General features: G+C 43.8%; 1 protein-coding gene across 1 annotated transcript in view; it reads right to left on the bottom strand.

Moving 5' to 3' along the window:
• P4HA3 (prolyl 4-hydroxylase subunit alpha 3) overlaps positions 1-23,567 on the bottom strand; it is a 110,485-nt gene that overhangs the window by 9,889 nt on the left and 77,029 nt on the right. Inside the window, exons 5-11 of the mRNA XM_089656477.1 lie at positions 19,287-19,338; positions 16,342-16,508; positions 12,689-12,865; positions 4,307-4,371; positions 1,407-1,566; positions 1,081-1,143; positions 882-950 (exon numbers count right to left, since the gene is read on the bottom strand). Coding sequence (XP_089512603.1) covers positions 882-950; positions 1,081-1,143; positions 1,407-1,566; positions 4,307-4,371; positions 12,689-12,865; positions 16,342-16,508; positions 19,287-19,338 — 753 coding nt within the window. The remainder of the gene's footprint in view (positions 1-881; positions 951-1,080; positions 1,144-1,406; positions 1,567-4,306; positions 4,372-12,688; positions 12,866-16,341; positions 16,509-19,286; positions 19,339-23,567) is intronic.

Raw genomic sequence — 23,567 nt, 5'->3', positions numbered from 1 at the left:
ACTCTCCTTTCCGGAAATACTCTGCACTGCTGGAGGACTCCGCTCCTTCCTCTATAACTCTCCTCTCCTGAAATACTCTGCACTGCTGAAGGACTCCGCTCCTTCCTCTATAACTCTCCTCTCCTGAAAGACTGCAACACTGGAGGACTCCGCTCCTTCCTCTATAAGTCTCCTCTACTGATATACTCTGCACTGCTGGAGGACTTCGCATCTGCCTCTGTCTAACTCTCCTCTCCTGAAATAGAGGAAGGAGCGGAGTCCTCCAGCTGTGCACTATTTCAGGAGACGAGAATTAGATAGAGGAAGGAGCGGAGTCCTCTATCAGTGCTGAGTTTTTCTGGAGAGGAGTGTCAAATAGTGGAAGGAGCCATGTCCTCTAGCAGTGCAGAGTATTTTAGAGAGAAGAGTTAGATACAGGAAGGAGCAGAGACCTCCAGCAGTGCAGATTATTTCAGAGAGGAGAGTTAGACACAGGAAGGAGCAGAGTCCTCCAGCTGTGCACTATTTCAGGAGAGGAGAGTTAGATAGAGGAAGGAGCGGAGTCCTCCATCAGTACTGTGTTTTTCTGGAGAGGAGTGTCAAACAGAGGAAGGAGCCAAGTCCTGCTGGAGGACTCTGCTCCTTTCTCTGACTCTCCTTTCCTAATATACTCTGCACTATTGAAGGACTGTGTTACTTTCTCTGACTCTCCTTTCCTAAAATATTCTGCACTGCTGGAGGACTCTGCTCCTTTCTCTGACTCTCCTTTCCCAATATACTCTGCACTGTTGGAGGACTCTGCTCCTTTCTCTGACTCTTCATTCCTAAAATACTCTGCACTGCTGGAGGACTCTGCTGCTTTTTCTGATAGATTTTTCTCTAGGCTACCAGCATGAACTCACCTTTACAACAGGGGTGCTGAAGTTGGCGTAGATAAAAGCTGTTGATCCGCCCACATCTACAGGACTCAGCTAATAAAACAGAAAACAGATATTAATGAACACTGCTTAGAGCCCTTAGAGTGTTTTACCTTTAAATTAGAAGTTCATCAGGAGTAAGTAATATAAATGTAATCATCTCCACCAAGCAGACAGAACTCACATAGATCATAAAGGTGGCCATCCGGTTCCCGGTGTTGGTGCGATACAGGGGGCTCTTCCGGGACTGCAACAGAACACAGAGGATTACAAGGAGGGAAGAGAATGTGGGATCTAAAGTGTAACCCTTTTTGTTTTCTTCAGAAAGCAGCCACAGCCTACATAGAAAAGCCTTTCCACAGCCAACACGCTGCAGAGAAGTCCATTGCTCTCTGTGTAGAAGCAGTGGTCTCTCTGCAGAGGTCTGACGTGTAATACATGTAAATGAAAAAAATAAAAAATTGATACAGCTATGAATGGGAAGTGATTCCTCCAGCACGCCCTACTTACTGTAGCATGATCAAAGTGTGGCTCGTAATGTCCTCCAATCCCGTAATTTACTACTTGGAGGTACTCGGCATAAGGAGGTCGGACATTCAATCCGGTGGCTGCAGCAATGCGGACATCAATGTTTCTAATGATCGGATCCACGGTGTCCTTCAGCCATGCACTGCAACAACATATGAAAATCTGGGGACTAGGCAGATATGTGATTTGGGCTACACAAGCACAATCATACCAACATGACCATTATCTTACATACAGTGTATGTAAACCCTGACAATAGACTTCTCTTATTTGATCCCTTTTAGTCTATAAAGCATTCAAGTCTTCTGTAGTCCTGTCCTAGGGTGACAAGGTATCAAGCCTAGCAAGGCATTTGTCAGGCACAGCAGAGATTTTCAGGCCATTGCTGGTCATGTGATGGCAAAGGTCACAGCCATTGCTGATCATGTGATGTCAGAGGTCATGGCTATTGCTGATCACGTGATGTAAACAGAGAGTTCATGACCATTGTTGGTCATGTGATGTCAGTTCAGAGTTTATGGCCATTACTGGTCACGTGATGACAGCACAGGGTTCACATCTATTGCTGTTCATGTGATGTCAACAGAGAGGTCATGACCATTGTTGGTCATGTGATGTCAACTCAGGGTTTAGGGCCATTACTGGCCAAATGATGCAAGCACAGGGTTCACATCTATTGCTGGTCATGTGATGTCAACAGAGAAGCCATGACCATTGTTGGTTATGTGATGTCGGCTCAGAGTTTATGGCCATTACTGGCCAAGTGATGACAGCACAGGGTTCACATCTATTGCTGGTCATGTAATGTCAACAGGGAGGTCATGTCCAATGTTGGTTATGTGATGTCAGCTCAGAGTTTATGGCCATTACTGGTCAAGTGATGACAGTACAGGTTTCACATCTATTGCTGGTCTTGTGATGTCAACAGAGAGGTCATGACCATTGTTGGTCATGTGATGTCAGCTCAGAATTTATGGCCATTACTGGTCAAGTGATGACAGCACAGAGTTCACATCTATTGCTGGTCATGTGATGTCAACACAGATGTCCTGGCCATGCCTGTCCATATGATTTCAACATAAGGTTTTTGGTCATTGCTAGATACAGTGTTTGATGTCTTCACGGAGCTCGTGGCCATTGCTAGTCATGTGGTCATGTGATGTCAGCACACATTTCACTGCCACAAAACCAAACCGGTGGCTTTTCCAAAGAACCCAAAGATTGCCAAATTGCAGAGTGCTCTGCTAAAAAAGCAGCAACCAACTTCAGTATGTCTCACTGGAAAAATTTCCCATCACCTATTGATCTGGTGACAACTGTAAAGTTTTTGGATTTCTATCTCAGCCTATCCTAATGACAATGGTCACCATAGAGAGGGTGAATCTCCCCAATGGGGACAGAGACAGGAAAGAATCCAGACAGAGGGTCTAATACTTTCCCACACTCTTCAATAATAATTGTTCTTTTAAATAAAAAAAATGCTTTAAAAGCATATGAAATACTATTACAGGTAACAAAAAAAAACAGCATTTTTATTACTGTGTGCACAATTATTAGGCAACTGAGTATATTGACCGAATCATCATTTTTATGCATATTGGCCAACTCCAAGCTTTATACACTTGAATGCTTATTGGATTTAAACATATCAGGTGATGTGTATTTGTGTAATGAGGGAGGGTGTGGCCTAAGGAGATCAACACCCTATACCAAGGTGTGCATAATTATTAGACGGCTTCTTTTCCTCGGGCAAATTGGGGTAAAAAAAAAAGATTTAACTGACTCTGAAAAGTCAAAAATTGTAAAAAGTCTTTCAGAGGGATATAACACTCTTGGAATTATATATAATATATTGGGGTGTGATCACAGAACCATCAAATGTTTTGTTGCAAATATTCAACAGGGTCACAAGAAACGTGTTAAGAAAAAAAGATGCAAATGAACTGCCAAAGATTTGAGAAGAGTCAAACATGAAGCTATTATCCTCCAGTGCTGTCATATTCCAGAACTGCAACTGCAAGCCAACGATCCCCGCAGGATGGATCGGATCCATCCTGCGGGGATCGTCGGCTTTCTTTACAACCTACCTTTTTGTGGAGTGGGTCCGGTGTCACCCCGTATAGGTTGCATGCCGACGATCCTCGCAAGATGGATCGGATCTGCGTATTGGAGAGCATAATAGATCGGAGTCCAATCCATTATGCTCAATCCGGAGATCCGATCCATTCTGCAGGGATCGTCAGAGAGGGTGTCACCAAGTGTTACCGCACCGGGTGACACCAACCCTAGGGACGCCCCTGGTGCATAGCACAGTGCACATGAACACAACCAACGTGCGCTGTCTTTTTCACAACATGCAGAAGTGAGGGGGACAAGAAGTGGTTTGGGAGGTCACATAGGATCTTACAAGGAGGCAAAGGACACAAGAAGAAATGATTTAATGAAAAAAAAAAAGATTACAGGGTCATTAAGTAGTGGATATGTAGTTTTTTTTTTTGAGAAATAAGGACATTGTTTAGTGTCACTTTACTGTAAGGGGGGTGGTTAGAGGGCTATAAAAATGCAGCTCAACTGCCTTTTTACCCAACCAAAAGTGTAAACGATCCCTTACAGACAATTAAGAAAGATTTATTGTTAGACTTTACATACAAGTAAAGGAATTTTTCCTGCAAACAAAATTGAAGTTATTCTTTTTCGGGATCATTTTCTCCCAGCCTTCCATACAATCCGCAGTGTCTTTCCATATTACGGCTTATTAGGAGCCCCAGCCGTGCCAAGCCTCTGCCCACAATACACAGCTGGGTGGAAAATGCTCGGCACTCCCAGAATTTTTCATATTTTGGAATAGACGCTGACGCAGAGGAGTTTAGGGAGATAATTACCTTTTACTGATCCGATATTCTGCCTCAGCCTGCTTCTCTCCGGAGGCCACCACTGACCTGTGCAACTGCCGGAGACGGAGAAAGGGGAACTGGTTACTACATGTTGGTAGAGTAAAAGATCGGTGAAAAAAAAAAGAAAAAAAATATATATACATACATACATATATATACACACACACACAATTATACAGTATATACACTGATCAGCCATAACATTATGACCACCCACCATAATACGTCGAGGCATAGATTCTCTGACATAGACCTCTGAAGGTATGCTGTGGTATCTGGCGCTAAGCCATCAGTCGCAGATCTTTTTACGTCCTGTAAGTTGTGAGGTGGGGCCTCCATGATTGGACTTTTTTTTCCCAGCACATCCCACAGATGCTCGATTGGATTGAGATCTGGAGAATTTGGGGATCAAGCCAACATCTCAAACTCATTGTTGTGTTCATCAAACCATTCTTGAATTCCTCAGACCAGGCCACCTTCTTCCATTGATCTGTGGCTCAGTTCTGATGCTCACTTGCCCATTGTAGGCACTTTTGGTTGCAGACATGTTTCAGCATGGACACCCAGACCGATCTGCCGTAGCGGATTCTTGATCGTAGGTCTTCTGAGAGCTCTTTTCTGCGAGGCATGGTTCACATCAGACAGTGCTTCACAGCCCCATAGACAACAAACTGCAATGCACTATGTGTTCTGACACCTTTCTATCAGAACCGGCATTAACAATTTCAGCAATTTGAGCTCCAGTAGCTCTCCTATTGGATCGGACTACACAGGCCAGCCTTTGCTCCCCATGTGCCTCAATGAGCCTTGGCCATCCATAACCCTATCACTGGTTTTCCTTCCTTGGACCACTTTTGGTTGGTCCTGACCACTACAGACCGGGAACATCTCACAAAAGCTGCAGTCTTACCACTGACGACCTACTGTATGCATGAAAAGAGCATTCTTCTAACTTACGCCACCAATATAAAGGGCATTCTTCCTCCACGTTAGGTTTTAAGAGGGTCCCTAGCTCGATGAGTATAATGTAAGAGTGTCATTCTCCAACTGACCATAAATGTAAGGTGATATGTCTTCTACTAAACACCAAGATAAGAGGACACCTCTCCTACTGACCACCAAGGTAAGAGGACACCTTTTCTGCTGATCACCAAGGCAAGAGGACACTTCTCCCACTGATCACCAAGGTAAGGACAACTCCCCTGCTGTTCACCAATGTAAGAGGACACCTCTTCCGCTGATCACCAAGGCAAGAGCACACCTCTCTCGCTCATCACCAACGTAAGAGGACACCTCTCTCGCTCATCAGCAACATAAGAGGACACCTCTCTCGCTCATCACCAACGTAAGAGGACACCTCTCTCGCACTGATCACCACGGTAAGATGACACCTCTCTCGCTGATCACCAAGGTAAGGACAACTCCCCTGCTGTTCACCAATGTAAGAGGACACCTCTTCCGCTGATCACCAAGGCAAGAGCACACCTCTCTCGCTCATCACCAACGTAAGAGGACACCTCTCTCGCTCATCACCAACGTAAGAGGACACCTCTCTCGCTCATCACCAATGTAAGAGGACACCTCTCGCACTGATCACCAAGGTAAGATGACACCTCTCTCGCTGATCACCAAGGTAAGATGACACCTCTCTCGCTGATCACCAAGGTAAGAGGACACTTCTCACACTGACCACCAAGGTAAGAGGACACCTCTCTCACTGATTACCAAGTTAAGAGAACACTTCTCCCACTGACCACCAAGGTAAGAGGGAATCTCTCCCACTGATCACCTAGGTAAGAGGGAATCTCTCCCACTGACCACCAAGGTAAGAGGGAATCTCTCCCACTGATCACCTAGGTAAGAGGACACCTCTCTCGCTGATCACCAAGGTAAGAGGACACTTCTCCCACTGACCACCAAGGTAACAGGACACTTCTCCCACTGACCACCAAGGTAAGAGGGCACCTCTCTTGCTGATCACCAAGGTAAGAGGACACCTCTCCCACTGATCAACAAGTTAAGAGGATACCTCTCCCACTGATCACCAAGGTATGAAGACACTTCTCCCACTGATCACCAGGGTAAGAGGACACCTCTCCTACCGATCACCAAAGTAAAAGGACACCTCTCCTGCTGATCACCAATGTAAAGGGCAACTCTCCCACTGATCACCAAAGTACAGTAAGAGGACAACTCTCCTGCTGATCACCAATGTAAGGAGCACCGCTTCCACTGATCACCAAGGTAAGTGGATACTTCTCCCACTGAACACCAAGGTAAGTGAACACGGTAAGTTTCCCGATAGTTTGTAAAAATCAGTGATTTTTTACAAGTGTCTGTAAATATCAGGGGCTTATAATTTGTCATGCCCTGTTTACTTTTGTGAGCGTAAACCATTCAAATTTCTTGGTATGGGTATTTTCAGTGTTTCCATATTGTGTTCATACTGTTTAATTGATTGTCTTAGTTTTTGTTTTTTAATGTCATTTTTAAGTTGTCAGTAAAATTCGCATGTTGTGTCAGTAAAAAATGCTGCAGGAGTTTAGCAACACTGGGTAAGAGGACACCTCTCCTGCTGACCACCAATGTAAAGAGCTCCATTACAAATACCAATGTAAGGATGCATTACTCAACTAATCCCCACTGCAAGGCAACCTATTGGTGTTTCTTCTATGGACATTATTTTTCAATGATTTTTGATAATTACTACAAATGATTTTATAATATAGAGCAGGGAGGTGTACACACTGACCCACCTTTTGTGTCATACAGTATACTTTAGTTAGGCCACATTTTTTTCTCTTTTATTTATTAATGTACTGTATCTATTACTTATTGATCTTGCTAATTTATCATGAGCTGTTGATATAAATTTAAGCAAGCCTGGTATATATACTGAGTATAAAATATCTATATACTTTCTGCACGGTACAGAAAAGCTTGCACTTAGTCAATGAGGATTATATCTGCCTGAAAAGATTTTTGGCCGTGTTCTTCTGCAGCTGTTCTGTCGCCAGAATGACATAACTCTGTCCTCCAGTGTTCACGCCAACACAGACCTCGGAGTCTCAGCTTGACCATAGGCTGGAAAACCTGCGTCATCACCCCGGATGATTCTCACCACCCCGACTTCTAGGAAAGTATAACCGAGAAATTTATGATCTGCTTTAAAGCCCATAAAAGATCCTTAAGGCCAGATGGCGATACATTTATTCTGGAGCTGAAGCAGCCTTGTTTTTAAAGTGATCTTTTTTAAAATCGAGTATTAAGGATGCCCTGAGTTCTGTTTGAGTGAGGTTCACCGAACTCAAATCCCATTGAGATCAATGGGAGCCAAATCTGTCAGAATAAAAATACCCATTTTCCAGGGTAATAGACAAGGGGGTGTACACTGTCTTGGGGAACATGTACCGATGAAAAACAAACATTTTTAGAAGTTATATTTAGCCAGGAGCAGGGGTGGACTGACCATTCGAGCACTCGGGCACTGCCCGAGGGCCCGGGGTCAGTAGGGGGCCCCATGAAATGTACCTGGCACCTTTTTTATAGGCTTTTTTTGGGTGTGGGCAAGGACACAGGAGCCCCATGATCCCCTATTGCCCAGGGGCCCCATGAGTTGTCAGTCCGCCTCTGGCCAGGAGAATTTTTTTTTTTTTTTAAATGTACAGTGAAGGAAATAAGTATTTGATCCCCTGCTGATTTTGAATGTTTGCCCACTCACAAAGAAATGATCGGTCTAAAAATCGAATGTTCGATGTATTGTAACACTGAGAGACAGAATAGCAACAAAAAATTCAGCAGAAATGCATGTCTAACAAATGATGACTGATCTGCATGTCCAAGAGGGAAATAAGTATTTGATCCCCTATCATTCAGCAGGATTTCTGGCTACCAGGTGTCTTTCATACAGGTAACAAGCTGAGATTAGAAGCAGTCTCTTAAAGGGAGTGCTGCTAATCTCATGTTGTTACCTGTATAAAAGACACCTGTCAACAGGAGCAATCAAACAATCAGATTCCAAACTCTCCACCATGGCAAAGACCAAATTGCTGTCCAAGGATGTCAGGGACAAGATTGTAGACCTACACAAGGCTGGACTGGGCTACCAAACTATCGCCAAGCAGCTTGGTGAGAAGGTGACAACAGTTGATGCAATCATTCGCAAATGGAAGAAACACAAAACAATTGTCAGTCTCCCTAGTTCTGGTGCACCATGCAAGATCTCACCTCGTGGAGTGTCAATGATCATGAGAACAGTGAGGAATCATCCCAGAACTACACTTGAGGATCTTGTCAATAATCTCCAGGCAGCTGGGACCACAGTCACCAAGAAAACAATTGGTAACACAATTGGCAAGGTCCTTCTGCTCAAGAAAGCACATGTCCAGGCCCATCTGAAGTCTGTCACTGAACATCTGAATGATGCAGAGGAGGACTGGTGGAAAGTGTTGTGGTCAGATGAGACCAAAATCCAGCTCTTTGGCATCAACTCAACTCGCCGTGTTTGGAGGAGGAGGAATGCTGCCTATGACCCTAAGAACACCATCCCAACTGTCAAACGTGGTGGAAACATTCTGCTTTTGGGGTGTTTTTCTGCTAAGGGGACAGGACAACTGCACCGCATCAAAGGGACGATGGACGGGGCAATGTACCGTCAAATCTTGGGTGAGAACCTTCTTCCCTCAGCCAGGGCATTGAAAATGGGTCGTGGATGGGTGTTCCAGCATGACAATGACCCAAAACACACGGCCAAGGCAACAAAGGAGTGGCTCAAGAAGAAGCACATTAAGGTCCTGGAGTGGCCTAGCCACTCTCCAGACCTTAATCCGATTGAAAATCTGTGGAGGGAGCTGAAAGTTCGAGTTGCCAAACATCAGCCACCAAACCTTAATGACTTGGAGAGGATCTGCCAAGAGGGGTGGGCCAAAGTCCCTCCTGAGATGTGTGCAAACCTGGTGGCCAACTACAGGAAACGTCTGACCTCTGTGATTGCCAACAAGGGATTTGCCACCAAGTACTAAGTCATGTTTTGTGAAGGGGATCAAATACTTATTTCCCTCATGAACATGCAAATCAGTCATCATTTTTTAGACTTGCATTTCTTTTGAATTTTTTGTTGCTATTCTGTCTCTGTGTTACAATACACCGAACATTCGATTTTTAGACCGATCATTTCTTTGTGAGTGGGCAAACATTCAAAATCAGCAGTTGAGCAAATACTTATTTCCTTCACTGTACAAGGGATAAATTAAGAGCCCATAAACAATCCCCTCAGTGACGTGTATCACTTCCGTGAATATCTTTTTCTTTAGTAATATTCAGGGATCCTCCACCACACCAGGTGAAAAACCTGCTCACCTCAAGAAAAGAAAATATGCGCTCATCTGGGTGTACTCAACTCCTCAGTCGCAGCGACATTTCTTCTCATCTCCTCTCGCCTTGCACTCACTCTGACATTAGGCCAAAATTGATCTCATGCAACAGAAAGACCGAAACATAGTGCTCTCTGTATAACACTTTACAGACGTACCTCGGTTTACAAATGCCTCGATTAATGTAATTTTCAGTTTACGAATAAAAATCCATTGAAAATAATGGCTTGGTTTAAGAATTGTTTTGCAATAAGAACGGATTAATTGGTTTTCAATGCATTTATGAATTATTTTTTAATCATGTCCTTTTATGCCTTTAAAGTGAACTTTATAAAGAGTTTTGAACAAATAAGACTTTTTTTTTTTTACTTTCTTCTGACCTCCGGAACGGATTAATTGGTTTTCAATGCATTGACGAATTAATTTGTAATCATGTCCCTGTACAGTATTTATGCCTTTAAAGTGCACTTTATAAAGAGTTTTGAACAGATAAAATACCTTTTTTTTTCTGACCTCCAGAATGGATTAATTGGTTTTCAATGCATTCCTATGGGAAACCGCATTTTAGGTTACAAATTTTTTGCAATACGAAACGTACCGCAGAACGCATTAAATTCGTAAACCGAGGTACGCCTGTAATGTATCCCCCACTAAAATAACACTTACAGATAAAAAAAGGTGTATCCACATCCAGCTCACCGCTCCATGGATACACATTTTATGCTTTTATATCTGTGAGTGCTATTTTAGTGGGGGATACAATAAAGTGTTATACAGAGAGCACTATGTTTCGGTCTTTCTGTTGCATGAGATCAATTTCGGCCTAATGTCAGAGTGAGTGCAAGGCGAGAGGAGATGAGAAGAAATGTCCCTGCGACTGAGGAGTTGAGTACATCCAGGTGAGCGCATATTTTCTGATGAGCGCATATTTTCTGATGAGCGCATATTTCCTTTTCTTGAGGTGAGCAGGTTTTTCACTGGGTGTGGTAGAGAATCACTGAATATTACTGAAGAAAAAGATATTCACGGAAGCGATACACGTCACTGAGGGGATTGTTTATGGGCTCTTTAGTTTATCACTTGTATATGTTTTTCACAGAAGTATTTATGTTTTCTAACAATTATTAACCACTTCTCGGGCCACTTACTGGCACTTTTACCCCCTTCCTGCCCAGGCCAATTTTCAGCTTTCATCGCTGTCTCACTTTGACAATTGCGTGGTCATGCAACACTGTACCCATATGACAATTTTTATCATTTTTTGCACACAAATAGAGCTTTCTTTTGGTGGTATTTAATTGCCACTGGGGGGTTTATTTTTTGCACTGTAAATCAAAAGAGAGCAAAAAGTTTGAAAAAAAAAAAGGTTTTCTTTGTTTCTATTATAAAATTTTGCAAACAGGTAATTTTTCTCCTTCACTGATGAGCATTGATAAGGCTGCACTGATAGGTAGCACTGATGGGCACTGATGAGGTGGCACTGATAGGTAGCACTGATGAGGCGGCACCAGGGGCGGACTGACAACTCATGGGGCCCCCCGGCAAAAGGGGATCATGGGGCCCCTGTGTCCTTGCCCAAACTCAAGCCTATGAAAAAGGTACCAGGGGCATCTCATGGGGCCCCCTACTGACCCCGGGCCTTCGGGCAGTGCCCGAGTTTCCAAATGGTCAGTCCGCCCCTGGGCGGCACTGATGGGCCTTGATGAGGAGGCACTAATGATGCACTGATAGGCAGCAATGATGGGCACTAATAGGCGGCACTGATGGGCACTGATAGGCAGCACTGATGGGCAGCACTGACTGATAACATAGACTGGAGGTATTGATCAATGGCACCGCTGGGCACTGATGGGCAGCACTGCTGGACATGGACAGGCAGCACTTCTGGGCATTGACAGGCAGCACTTATGGGTGACACTGCTGGACACTGATGGGTGACACTGCTGGGCACTGATGGGTGACACTGCTGGGCACTGATAGGTGGCACTGCTGGGAACCGATGGATGACACTACTGGGTGGCATTGATAATCAGTGCCCTGATTATTAGTGCAGATCTCCCCTGTTACATTCGCCAGTTATCAGCAGTACTTTCCTCACGCTGTGACAGCTGGGGGACGTCCATGGAACTGGACAACCGCACTTTGGCCATCTTCCGGCTATAGCAAAGTTGGGAAGTAGTTAATTTAGAGAGTTGCGCTGCACTAGTAATCTGTGAATATATTTAGATAGTGAGGTGGGATCCACTGTTTTTGTGTTCAGCGAGCAACAAAGAGGTATTTAATAGCATTTTGGATTTAGGTGGGGAGAGTGATTTGCGCTGATTGATCACAACAGGGCTGTGCCTATGTAAACATAGACTGTTCTTCCTCCCTGACCAATGATCTACAACTGCACTTGTAGATCGGTTTGTGCTGCGACATTTCACAGTAGAGACGTTCCTCCAGCGGAAGTGCAAAATCACATATATATATGTGTGTGTGTGTGTGAGTGATTTTGCACAGGAATGCCGCACTGTAGCAGTAAAACTGCTATAGGGCAGAGGGAAAGTGGTTAAGCTATCACCTGTGCTGTTCGAATGTACATCATTGATTTTTAAATAGAAAATACCGCATTTGTCCACTAGATGAAGCTAAGTAGTATATCGAATTTCTGTGATACTTAGCTCCATCTAATGGCCAAATGTGGTATTTTCCATTTTTGAAAACATTTGATGAAAATTATTCGACCAGCACAGGATACAGCCTAATAGCAGGATATAGCCCAATTCATTAATTTTTGGCCCTATTTGCAATATAACGAATGTACAAACACTTTCACTAGGTGACTGGCTATGCAAAATCTTTACAAATCAACCCCGGTGTACTAAGTTTTCTGGAGTTTGGATGCAAAAAGGTAGTTGCAGCTTAAAATGTCCAAACCGTGCTGGTTTTTATGCACCAAAAACATACCGTTAGTGCATCTTAGCGCTCTTTTAATGGTCAGAACCGGCAGACTCACCCATGGCGCAGCAGACGCTGTGATCTTCTCTGCTTCGTAGTTGCTGAGGAAATCATGGTAGAGGACCACATAGGGGGCCAGGCTCAATATCTCCCTCTTTAAAGGCTGCAGGATGAGGTATGGGTTGTGGTTTGTATAATAAGAGCAGTTCAGCCTGGGATCTTCGTACAGCCATGGCTAAATAGGAGAAGAGTTATTAATGGAGGTACACAAGTCAAATGGGCGGCACAGTGGCTTAGTGGTTAGCATGTCTGCCTTGCAGTAAATGGGTCATGGGTTGGATTCCTGACCATGGCGCCTCCTGCATGGAGTTTGCATGTTCTCCCTGTGCTTGCGTGGGTTTCCTCCGGGTGCTCTGGTTTCCTCCCACACTCTAAAGACAAGCTGGTAGGTGAATTGGCTCCTGTCTAAGTTGTCCCTAGTATGTGTATGTATGAATGTGAGTTAGGGACCTTAGATTGTACACCCCTTGAGGGTTAGGGACTGATGTGAATGTACAATATATATGTAAAGTGCTGCGTAAATTGATGGTGCTAAATAAGTACCTGAAATAAATAAATAAGTGCCAAATGCTGCAACCCATCGCAGCCAAAAACAATTCATCTTTCTCTGCTGTGCTGGCCTTTTATTGGTTAAGGTGCCCTGAGCACAGGGGCGGACTGACCATTTGGAAAATAGGGCACTGCCCGAAGGCCCGTGGTCAGTAGGGGGCCCCACGAGATGCCCTTGGTACCTTTTTCATAGGCTTTTTTGAGTTTGGGCAAGGACACAGGGGCCCCATGATCCCCTATTGCCCGGGGGCCCCATGAGTTGTCAGTCCGCCCCTGCCTGAGCATCACCACTGACTGAGTACATAGTTAGTCTGGCTGAAAAAAGACAAAAGTCCATTCAGTTCAACCATAGAAAAAAAAAAAACGTTATAATCCTATACCCACAGTACAATTAAGGAAGTATTAATAAAAAAAATTGCAGAACTTTTTGTCCTGTTAACAGCATGTACGATGTGCGAATACCAACAAAACTGAATGTTATTGTTCTTTCTCTCTTGGGTCAAATGTTTTTCAGTCATACAGAATATAGTGAATCTGGAAAATACCGCATTATGGCCAATAAATGGTACTGAGGAAATTAAAAAAAAAAAACTTGCGTACTGTGATCATCAGCTCCATCTAATGGCCATAATGCGGTATTTTCCAGATTCATGCTATTCTTATGTAACTGTTAAAGCAAGTAAAATCCTCTCTTGTATTAAAAGAGGTATAGACTCCAGAGAGAGATATCATATTACCCCGGTACAAATCATTAGTATCACCTCATCTGGAATATGCAGTTCAGTTTTGGGCACCAATTCACAAAAAGAACATTGGGGAACTGGAGAAAGTACAGAGAAGGGCAACCAAACTGATAAGAGGCATGGAGGAGATCAGCTATGAGGAAAGATTAGAGGAACTGAATTTATTCTCTCTTGAGAAGAGGAGATTAAGGGGGTATGATCTCCATGTATAATACATAAGGGGGGATATGATCTCCATGTATAATACATAAGGGGGGATATGATCTCCATGTATAATACATAAGGGGGATATGATCTCCATGTATAATACATAAGGGGGGATATGATCACCATGTATAATACATAAGGGGGGATATGATCTCCATGTATAATACATAAGGGGGGGATATGATCACCATGTATAATACATAAGGGGGGATATGATCTCCATGTATAATACATAAGGGGGATATGATCTCCATGTATAATACATAAGAGAGGATATGATCTCCATGTATAATACATAAGGGGGGGGGATATGATCTCCATGTATAATACATAAGGGGGGGATATGATCTCCATGTATAATACATAAGGGGGGATATGATCTCCATGTATAATACATAAGGGGGGATATGATCTCCATGTATAATACATAAGGGGGATATGATCACCATGTATAATACATAAGGGGGGATATGATCTCCATGTATAATACATAAGGGGGGATATGATCTCCATGTATAATACATAAGGGGGGATATGATCTCCATGTATAATACATAAGGGGGGATATGGTCTCCATGTATAATACATAAGGGGGGATATGGTCTCCATGTATAATACATAAGGGGGGATATGATCTCCATGTATAATACATAAGGGGGGATATGATCTCCATGTATAATACATAAGGGGGGATATGATCACCATGTATAATACATAAGGGGGATATGATCTCCATGTATAATACATAAGGGGGGATATGGTCTCCATGTATAATACATAAGGGGGATATGATCTCCATGTATAATACATAAGGGGGGATATGATCTCCATGTATAATACATAAGGGGGGATATGATCTCCATGTATAATACATAAGGGGGGATATGATCTCCATGGATAAATACATCAGTGGTTCATATAGTGAACTCGGTGTAGAGCTATTCACCCTGAGGTCATCACAGAGGACAAGGGGGCGCTCTTTACATCTGGAGGAAAATAAATGTAATCTCCAAACACGGAAAGGTTTCTCCAGAGTGAGAGCTGTGAAAATGTGGAATAGACTCCCTCAAGACTTGGTTCTGGGCAGCTCATTAGATTGCTTCAAAAAAGTCCTGGATTCTTTCTTGGATACACAGAATATAACTGGATATAACATTTATAGGTAAAGTTGATCCAAGGAATATCCGATTGCCTCTCGGGGGATCAGGAAGGAATTTGTTCCCCTGCAGGAGCAAATTGCATCATGCTTTGCTGTTTTTTTTGCCTTCCTCTGGATCAATTGTGGATATAGGATTATAACTTTTTTTTTTTTAAATGGTTGAACTGGATGGACTGTTATCTTTTTTTCAGCCAGACTAACTATGTAACTATGAACAAAGGACATCTGACCTGGAGAAAAAAAACTCTAATACCATTCGGGTTTTACCCCAATTGCCACAGAGTGAATGTACATGTAGTTTCTGCATATTATTTATATATACATAACCTAAAGCCTAACTTCAGGAAGGTTAAAAAAAAATGTCCTCATTTGTTGAGAAAAGGATCTTGTGTTAGATCTTTTCAGGGCAAGGATGGGTCAATACCAGGGGCGGACTGACCATTTGGAAACTCGGGCACTGCCCGAAGGCCCGTGGTCAGTAGGGGGCCCCATGAGATGCCCCTGGTACCCTTTTCATAGGCTTTTTTGAGTTTGGGCAAGGACACAGGGGCCCCATGGTCCCCAATTGCCCGGGGGCCCCATGAGTTGTCAGTCCGCCCCTGATCAATACTCATCTTAATCACTAGTCCCCCGATTACCTCTCCTGAGGTTATGGTTGTAATGGCCCTTTTGCTGATGTCATGATGTACAACCAGCAGAACCAGCAGCCGCGTCATCATGATGGGATGTGGCTGCTGGTAGGATTGCCCGCCCACATTCCAGCACTGTCACAGTTGGTTTTCTTTGAAAACCAACCACAGCCTGAGTGGAAAAGCCTTTCCCCTGCCAGCATGTTGCAGAGAAGGACCATTGCTCTCTGTGTAGAAGCAGTGGTCTCTCCGCAGAGGTCCGAAATGCACCCTGCTCAGTCAGAGCTAGAGCTCTCCAATCACAGTAGTTCATGCTCCCTTGTATGGAGCCTCAATGTGAAGTTGACTTATCATTCTGCTTTACCTGGGACCCGTGAGTCTGGCACAAGCCCTCGTACAGGTCCCTCGTCCTCAGGTGGGTGACGTTGGGCCTGTGTAGTCGTTGTTCCTCCGTCTGTCCCGAGAAGGGATTTTCATCTAATATCTTCTCGTATTTAGCTACATTACTGGCCAGCCGCCAGTTCTTTGGATCTGCCAAAAAAGTGAAGATTGTTATATGAGCAGTAATGACTTTTTCCAATGAAAAAAAAAACTACATTGAAAAAAAAAAAAAAAACCACACACACCTTTCCATCCCCCAATGGTACCCAGATGACAACAAAAAGCCTATACTACCCTTCCGCACTCCATCCAAAATGAAAAATAATTGTCTGGTAATAAAGGAGACAATAGGGTGCACAATGGGGCGCAGGGGATGCCAGGTCTGTATACAGTACAATAAAGGAGACAAAGGGGCACAGGGGATGCCAGGACTGTATACTGTACAATGAAGTAGACAAAGGGGTGCAAGGGATGCCAGGACTATATACTGTACAATGAAGTAGACAAAGGGGCACAGGGGATGCCAGGACTGTATAATGTACAATGAAGTAGACAAAGGGGCACAGGGGATGCCAGGACTGTATACTGTACAATGAAGTAGACAAAGGGGCGCAAGAGATGCCAGGACTATATACTGTACAATGAAGTAGACAATGGGGCACAGGGGATGCCAGGACTTTATACTGTACAATGAAGTAGACAAAGGGGCGCAGGGGGTGCCAGGACTGTATACTGTACAATGAAGTAGACAAAGGGGCGCAAGGGATGCCAGGACTGTATACTGTACAATGAAGTAGACAAAGGGGCGCAAGGGATGCCAGGACTGTATACTGTACAATGAAGTAGACAAAGGGGCGCAGGGGATGCCAGGACTATATACTGTACAATGAAGTAGACAAAGGGGCACAGGGGATGCCAGGACTGTATAATGTACAATGAAGTAGACAAAGGGGCACAGGGGATGCCAGGACTGTATAATGTACAATGAAGGAGACAAAGGGGCGCAAGAGATGCCAGGACTGTATACTGTACAATGGAGACAAGGGGGCGCAGGGGATGCCAGGACTGCATACTGTACAATGAAGGAGACAAGGGGGCGCAGGGGATGCCAGGACTGCATACTGTACAATGAAGGAGACAAAGCGGCGCAGGGGATGCCAGGACTGCATACTGTACAATGAAGGAGACAAAGCGGCGCAGGGGATGCCAGGACTGCATACTGTACAATGAAAGAGACAAAGGGGTGCAGGGGATGCCAGGACTGTATACTGTACAAAAAAGGAGACAAAGGGGCGCAGGGGATGCCAGGACTGAATACTGTACAATGAAGGAGACAAAGGGGCGCAGGGGATGCCAGGACTGCATACTGTACAATGAAAGAGACAAAGGGGCGCAGGGGATGCCAAGACTGCATACTGTACAATGAAAGAGACAAAGGGGCGCAGGGGATGCCAGGACTGCATACTGTACAATGAAGTAGACAAAGGGGCACAGGGGATGCCAGGACTGCATAATGTACAATGAAGTAGACAAAGGGGCGCAAGGGATGCCAGGACTGTATACTGTACAATGAAGGAGACAAAGGGGCGCAGGGGATGCCAGGACTGCATACTGTACACAGAAGGAGACAAGGGGGCGCAGGGGATGCCAGGACTGCATACTGTACAATGAAGGAGACAAAGGGGCGCAGGGGATGCCAGGACTGCATACTGTACAATAAAGGAGACAAAGCGGCGCAGGGGATGCCAGGACTGCATACTGTACAATGAAAGAGACAAAGGGGCGCAGGGAATGCCAGGACTGCATACTAAACAATGAAAGAGACAAAGGGGCGCAGGGGATGCCAGGACTGCATACTGTACAATGATAGAGACAAAGGGGCGCAGGGGATGCCAGGACTGCATACTGTACAATGATAGAGACAAAGGGGCGCAGGGGATGCCAGGACTGCATACTGTACAATGATAGAGACAAAGGGGCGCAGGGGATGCCAGGTCTGCATACTGTACAATGAAAGAGACAAAGGGGTGCAGGGGATGCCAGGACTGCATACTGTATAATGAAGGCGATAAAGAGGCGCAGGAGATGCCAGGATAAAGGAGACAATGGGGTGCAACAGATGCCAGCACTGTACTATATACACTACAATCAGGGAGTAAGTAGGGTGCAGGAGATGCCTGTACTGTATACTATACAGTCAGGGTAGTGATGAGGTGTAGAGGATGCCACTATTGTATACTGTACTGGAGTGTGCAGGACAGGGGCGGACTGACAACTTATGGGCCCCCTGGGCAATATCGGATCATGGGGCCCCTGTGTCCTAGCCCACACTCAAACCACACCCAATAAAGCCTATGAAATGTACCAGGGGCATCTCATGGGGCCCCTTACTTACCCCGGGCCCTTGGGCAGTGCCCGAATGGTCAGTCTGCCCCTGGTGCAGGGGATTCCTTTATTGTATATTGTATTCTGTACAACGAGGGCGATACTGGATGTAGGGGAAGCCTGCTACTCTGTAAAATACATCCTATAGTATGTGTATGTATGAATGTGAGTTAGGGACCTTAGATTGTACGCCCCTTGAGGCTTAGGGACTGATGTGAATGTACAATATATATGTAAAGTGCTGTGTAGAATGGAGGGCGCTAAATAAGTACCTGAAATAAAATAATACAAAGTATACTGTACTGTGTGATCTCCAGCGTCAGAGATGCTGATCATTGTGTGATCTCACATTCCCACTTTCTGCAATGTACCTGCCAGAGTCATATTCGTTGCGTTGGGTTGTGTCATCCGAACATCATGATGGATCCGGCATTTACATACAAATAATATGCTTTAAGAAAATACCCCGCAATGAACTGAGAAGCTTTCTGCACCTAGCAGTATACAGAAGAGAGCAGTGATGTTTGTCTGTGGGTCACGTACCGTAGAGCAGACATTCTCTGGAGAGATCTAGCGCCTGAGATACGTTTCCTACCTGGAAGAAATACACAGGGATAAATACGCCTCTAATAGGCCAACATGCACCTTTATACAAAGTGTTGGCTTTAAAAAAAATAATACAGGGTGCACTACGACAGACACACTGGGTTTTATAAAGAGAGAGTACAGCAGGAGCAGCTTACTTTTGGACTCTCTCTCACTCTCATACAGAGGCGGACTGACAACTCATGGGGCCCCCGGGCAATAGAGGATCATGAGGCCCCTGCGTCTTTGCCCAAACTCAAAAAAGCCTATGAAAAAGGTACCAGGGGCATCTCATGGGGACCCCTACTGACCACAGGCCTTCGGGCAGTTCCCGAGTTTCCAAATGGTCAGTCTGCCCCTGGTATTGATCCATCCTTCCCCTGAAAAGATCGAATACAAGATTCTTTTCTCAACAAATGAGGATATACTTTTTTTTAACCTGCCTGAAGTTAGGCTTTAGGTGCTGTATATATAAATAATATGCAGAAACTACATGTACATTCACTCTGTGGCAACAGGGGTAAAACCCGAATGCCGTTAGAGTTTTTTTTCTCCAGGTCAGGTGTCCTTTGTTCATAGTTACATACAGTGGGGATCGAAAGTTTGGGCACCCCAGCTAAAAATTTAGATTAATGTGCAGAAAGAAGCCAAGAAAAAATGGAAAAATCTCCAAAAGGCATCAAATTACAGATTAGACATTCTTATAATATGTCAACAAAAGTTAGATTTTATTTCTATCATTTACACTTTCAAAATAACCGAAAACAAAAAAATGGCGTCTGCAAAAGTTTGGGCACCCTGCAGAGTTAATATCTTGTACTGCCCCCTTTGGCAAGTATCACAGCTTGTAAATGCTTTTTGTAGCCAGCCAAGAGTCTTTCAATTCTTGTTTGAGGTATCTTTGCCCAGTCTTCCTTACAAAAGTCTTCCAGTTCTTTGAGATTTCTGGGCTGTCTGTCACGCACTGCTCTTTTAAGGTCTATCCATAGATTTTCAATTATGTTGAGGTCAGGAGATTGTGAAGGCCATGGCAAAACCTTCAGTTTACGCCTCTTGATGTAATCCCCCGTGGATTTCGAGGTGTGTTTAGGATCATTATCCATTTGTAGAAGCCATCCTCTCTTTAACTTCAGCTTTTTCACAGATGGCATCAAGTTACCATCCAAAATTTGCTGAAATTTTATTGAATCCATTTTTCCTTCTACTCGTGAGATGTTCCCTGTGCCACTGGCTGCAACACAACCCCAAAGCATGATTGATCCAACCCCATGCTTAACAGTTGGACAGAGGTTCTTTTCATTAAATTCTGTGCCCCTTCTTCTCCAAATGTACCTTTGCTCATTCCGGCCAAAAAGTTCAATTTTAACCTCATCGGTCCACAGAACTTGTTTCCAAAATGCATCAGGCTTGTCTATATGTTCATTTGCAAAGTTCAAACGATGATTTTTGTGGTGAGGACGTAGAAGAGGTTTTCTTCTGATGACTCTCCCATGAAGACCATATTTGTACAAGTATCTCTTTATAGTGGAATAGTGTACCACAACTCCAGTGTCTGCCAGATCTTTCTGGAGGGATCGTGCAGTCAAACGTGGGTTTTGAATTGGTTTTTCTCACAAACCTGCGAGCTGTTCTGTCTGATATTTTTCTTGGTCTTCCAGATCTTGCTTTAACTTCCACTGTTCCTGATGACTGCCATTTCTTAATTACATTCCGAACAGAGGATATTGATATCTGAAAACGCTTTGCTATCTTCTTATAGCCTTCTCCAGCTTTGTGAGCGTCAACTATTTTCAGTTTCAGTTTTCTAGACAACTGCTTAGAAGAACCCATGGTGCTGATTGTTGGGGCGAGGTCAGATGAGTCTGGGCATTTAAAACCTTTGAGATTGACATCACCTGGTCTTCCCAGACGATGATTGAGAACAATCCATGACACTGGCAGGTCTCAGCTTGGCAAAGGGGGCAGTGCATGCTATAAATTCTGCAGGGTGCCCAAACTTTTGCAGACGCCATTTTTTTGTTTTCTGTTATTTTGAAAGTGTAAATGATGGAAATAAAATCTAACTTTTGTTGACATATTATAAGAATGTCTAATCTGTAATTTGATGCCTTTTGGAGATTTTTCCATCTTTCCTTGGCTTCTTTATGCACATTAATACAAATTTTTAGCTGGGGTGCCCAAACTTTCGATCCCCACTGTAGTTAGTCTGGCTGGAAAAAGACAAAAGTCCATCCAGTTCAACCAAAAAAAAAAAAAAAAGTTATAATCCTATAATAATAATAATATTCCGGGCAATACGGGATCATGGGGCCCCTGTGTCCTTGCCCAAACTGAAAAAATCCTATGAAAAAGGTACCAGGGGCATCTCATGGGGACCCCTACTGCCCCCGGGCCCTCGGGCAGTGCCCAAGTTTCCAAATGGTCAGTCTGCCCCTGTTCTCATATATAGATAACTGAAGATATTTGTTTGTCCTACAAGCCTGAAAAACATAGTTTATAATCAATATCTCTATAATCTCTATCGCTATACTATTGAGCTTTAGTCTCCTTGCACACGGGGCATTTTAATAACGCCGCTAACATTGGCTGTGTAAAGTCACATTAAAAACGTAAGGTTTTCAGCGTTTTTTTAGCATTTTTGCAGTAGCGTTTAGCCGTGTTTTTTCACATTTGCATTTTTTTTTGCTCAAAAAAAGTCCAAACACGCAGTTTGCTGTGTTTTTGCCACGTTTTTCAGCGTTACAGCTAAAAAACTCCTCTAGATACCCACTAGTTCTGGAGTTTTTTTCAGTCAAAAAACATTGATTACAGTCTATGTGTGGATGGACACATAGGATAACATGCTGGGGGGTTTACTGGCTGTAGAAAAAAAACCCAAAAGACAAAAGCAGCCGCTGTAAAAACATCCACTTAAATTTGTCTAAACTCATCTTGAGCTACAGAGTTCTGTAAACAGACCTTTTTCAGCAAAGCAGTTAGGATTGGTTTGGTAAACATGTGAAATGGAACCTGAAACTTGATATTTATTTATTATTTATTTCAGGTACTTATATAGCACCTTCAATTTGCTCAGCGCTTTACATATATATTGTACATTCACATCAGTCCCTAACCCTCAAGGGGTATACAATCTAAGGTCCCTAACTCACATTCATATACAAGGGACAATTTACACAGGATCCAATTAACCTACCAGCATGTCTTTGGAGTGTGGGAGGAAACCCACGCAGGCACAGGGAGAACATGCAAACTCCAGGCAGGAGGTGCCGTGGCTGGGAATCGAACCAATGACCCTAGTACTGCCAGGCGGAAGTGCTAACCATTTAGCCACTGTGCTGCCCAATGATATGAAACGGCAAAATATTAATATGCAATATTTACCTGATTCAGACATAATAATAAAAGCTGACATGTAGTAGATATAAAATACAAATTAATTCAGCTCTGTATTTGATAATACATTGTTGAACGTATTATATAAGCAGTGTAAGTACCTGAATATGACCTGTATCAGCTTACTGCAGTCCCTATACAACAGGGCTGGAGTGTGAGTGGGAGTACATGAAGCCAATCAGTCCATGTGCTGACAAGAAGCATGCTGATAGGAGGAGAGAGCAAAGTAATAGAGAGAGCTGGTTCCAGGCTAAGGGCAGGCCCAGGATTACCTGGGCTCAGTGGTTTGAATGATGCTGGGCATTTAAATGAGGGCACCTTGTGGCAGAGAAAAAGCCTGCCTAGGTAGACTCTGGATAAATATTGCCGCAAAAGCTGTTTTAATTGTTTTATCTTGTAAAGGGCTATTTTTTTCTTGTTGTTTTTGGCTGGAGGTCTGCTTTAAAAAAATAGTTTTTAGTCCCGGTTATAATAAATAGATAAAATATATGAAGAGCCGCTATACCCTCCCTCTTATATCCTGCAGTTACAATGCACAGATCTTGGAAAACCACAATATAGCTCCTTTACATGTTTGAAACAGTAGACAGAATTTCCTTCCTTGTAAAGCCCCCTCTGATTATTCTAGCAGAAAGTCCTCTCCTAACCCCCCTCACCCTCTTCTAACTCCCCAACCCCCGCCACATTGAACTCTTATTCCCGAGTCCCATATTAAACTGACAAATAGCAGAGGGCTCCATGTTTTTAATATGAGAGGTGTGAATGACTGGAATAGACTCTTGGGACCTTCCTCTTGTACTGGATTTATGGTGGTTTATTTCTTCCTGCTTTACCAGAAAGAAAAAG

This window comes from Staurois parvus, unplaced genomic scaffold (assembly GCF_062004578.1).
Source record: "Staurois parvus isolate SC_StPar_1 unplaced genomic scaffold, SC_StPar_1.0 ptg000909l, whole genome shotgun sequence".
Classification (NCBI taxonomy): domain Eukaryota; kingdom Metazoa; phylum Chordata; class Amphibia; order Anura; family Ranidae; genus Staurois; species Staurois parvus.
The sequence above is the reverse complement of the archived record's forward strand: the minus strand, read 5'-3'. Positions and strand labels throughout refer to the sequence as shown.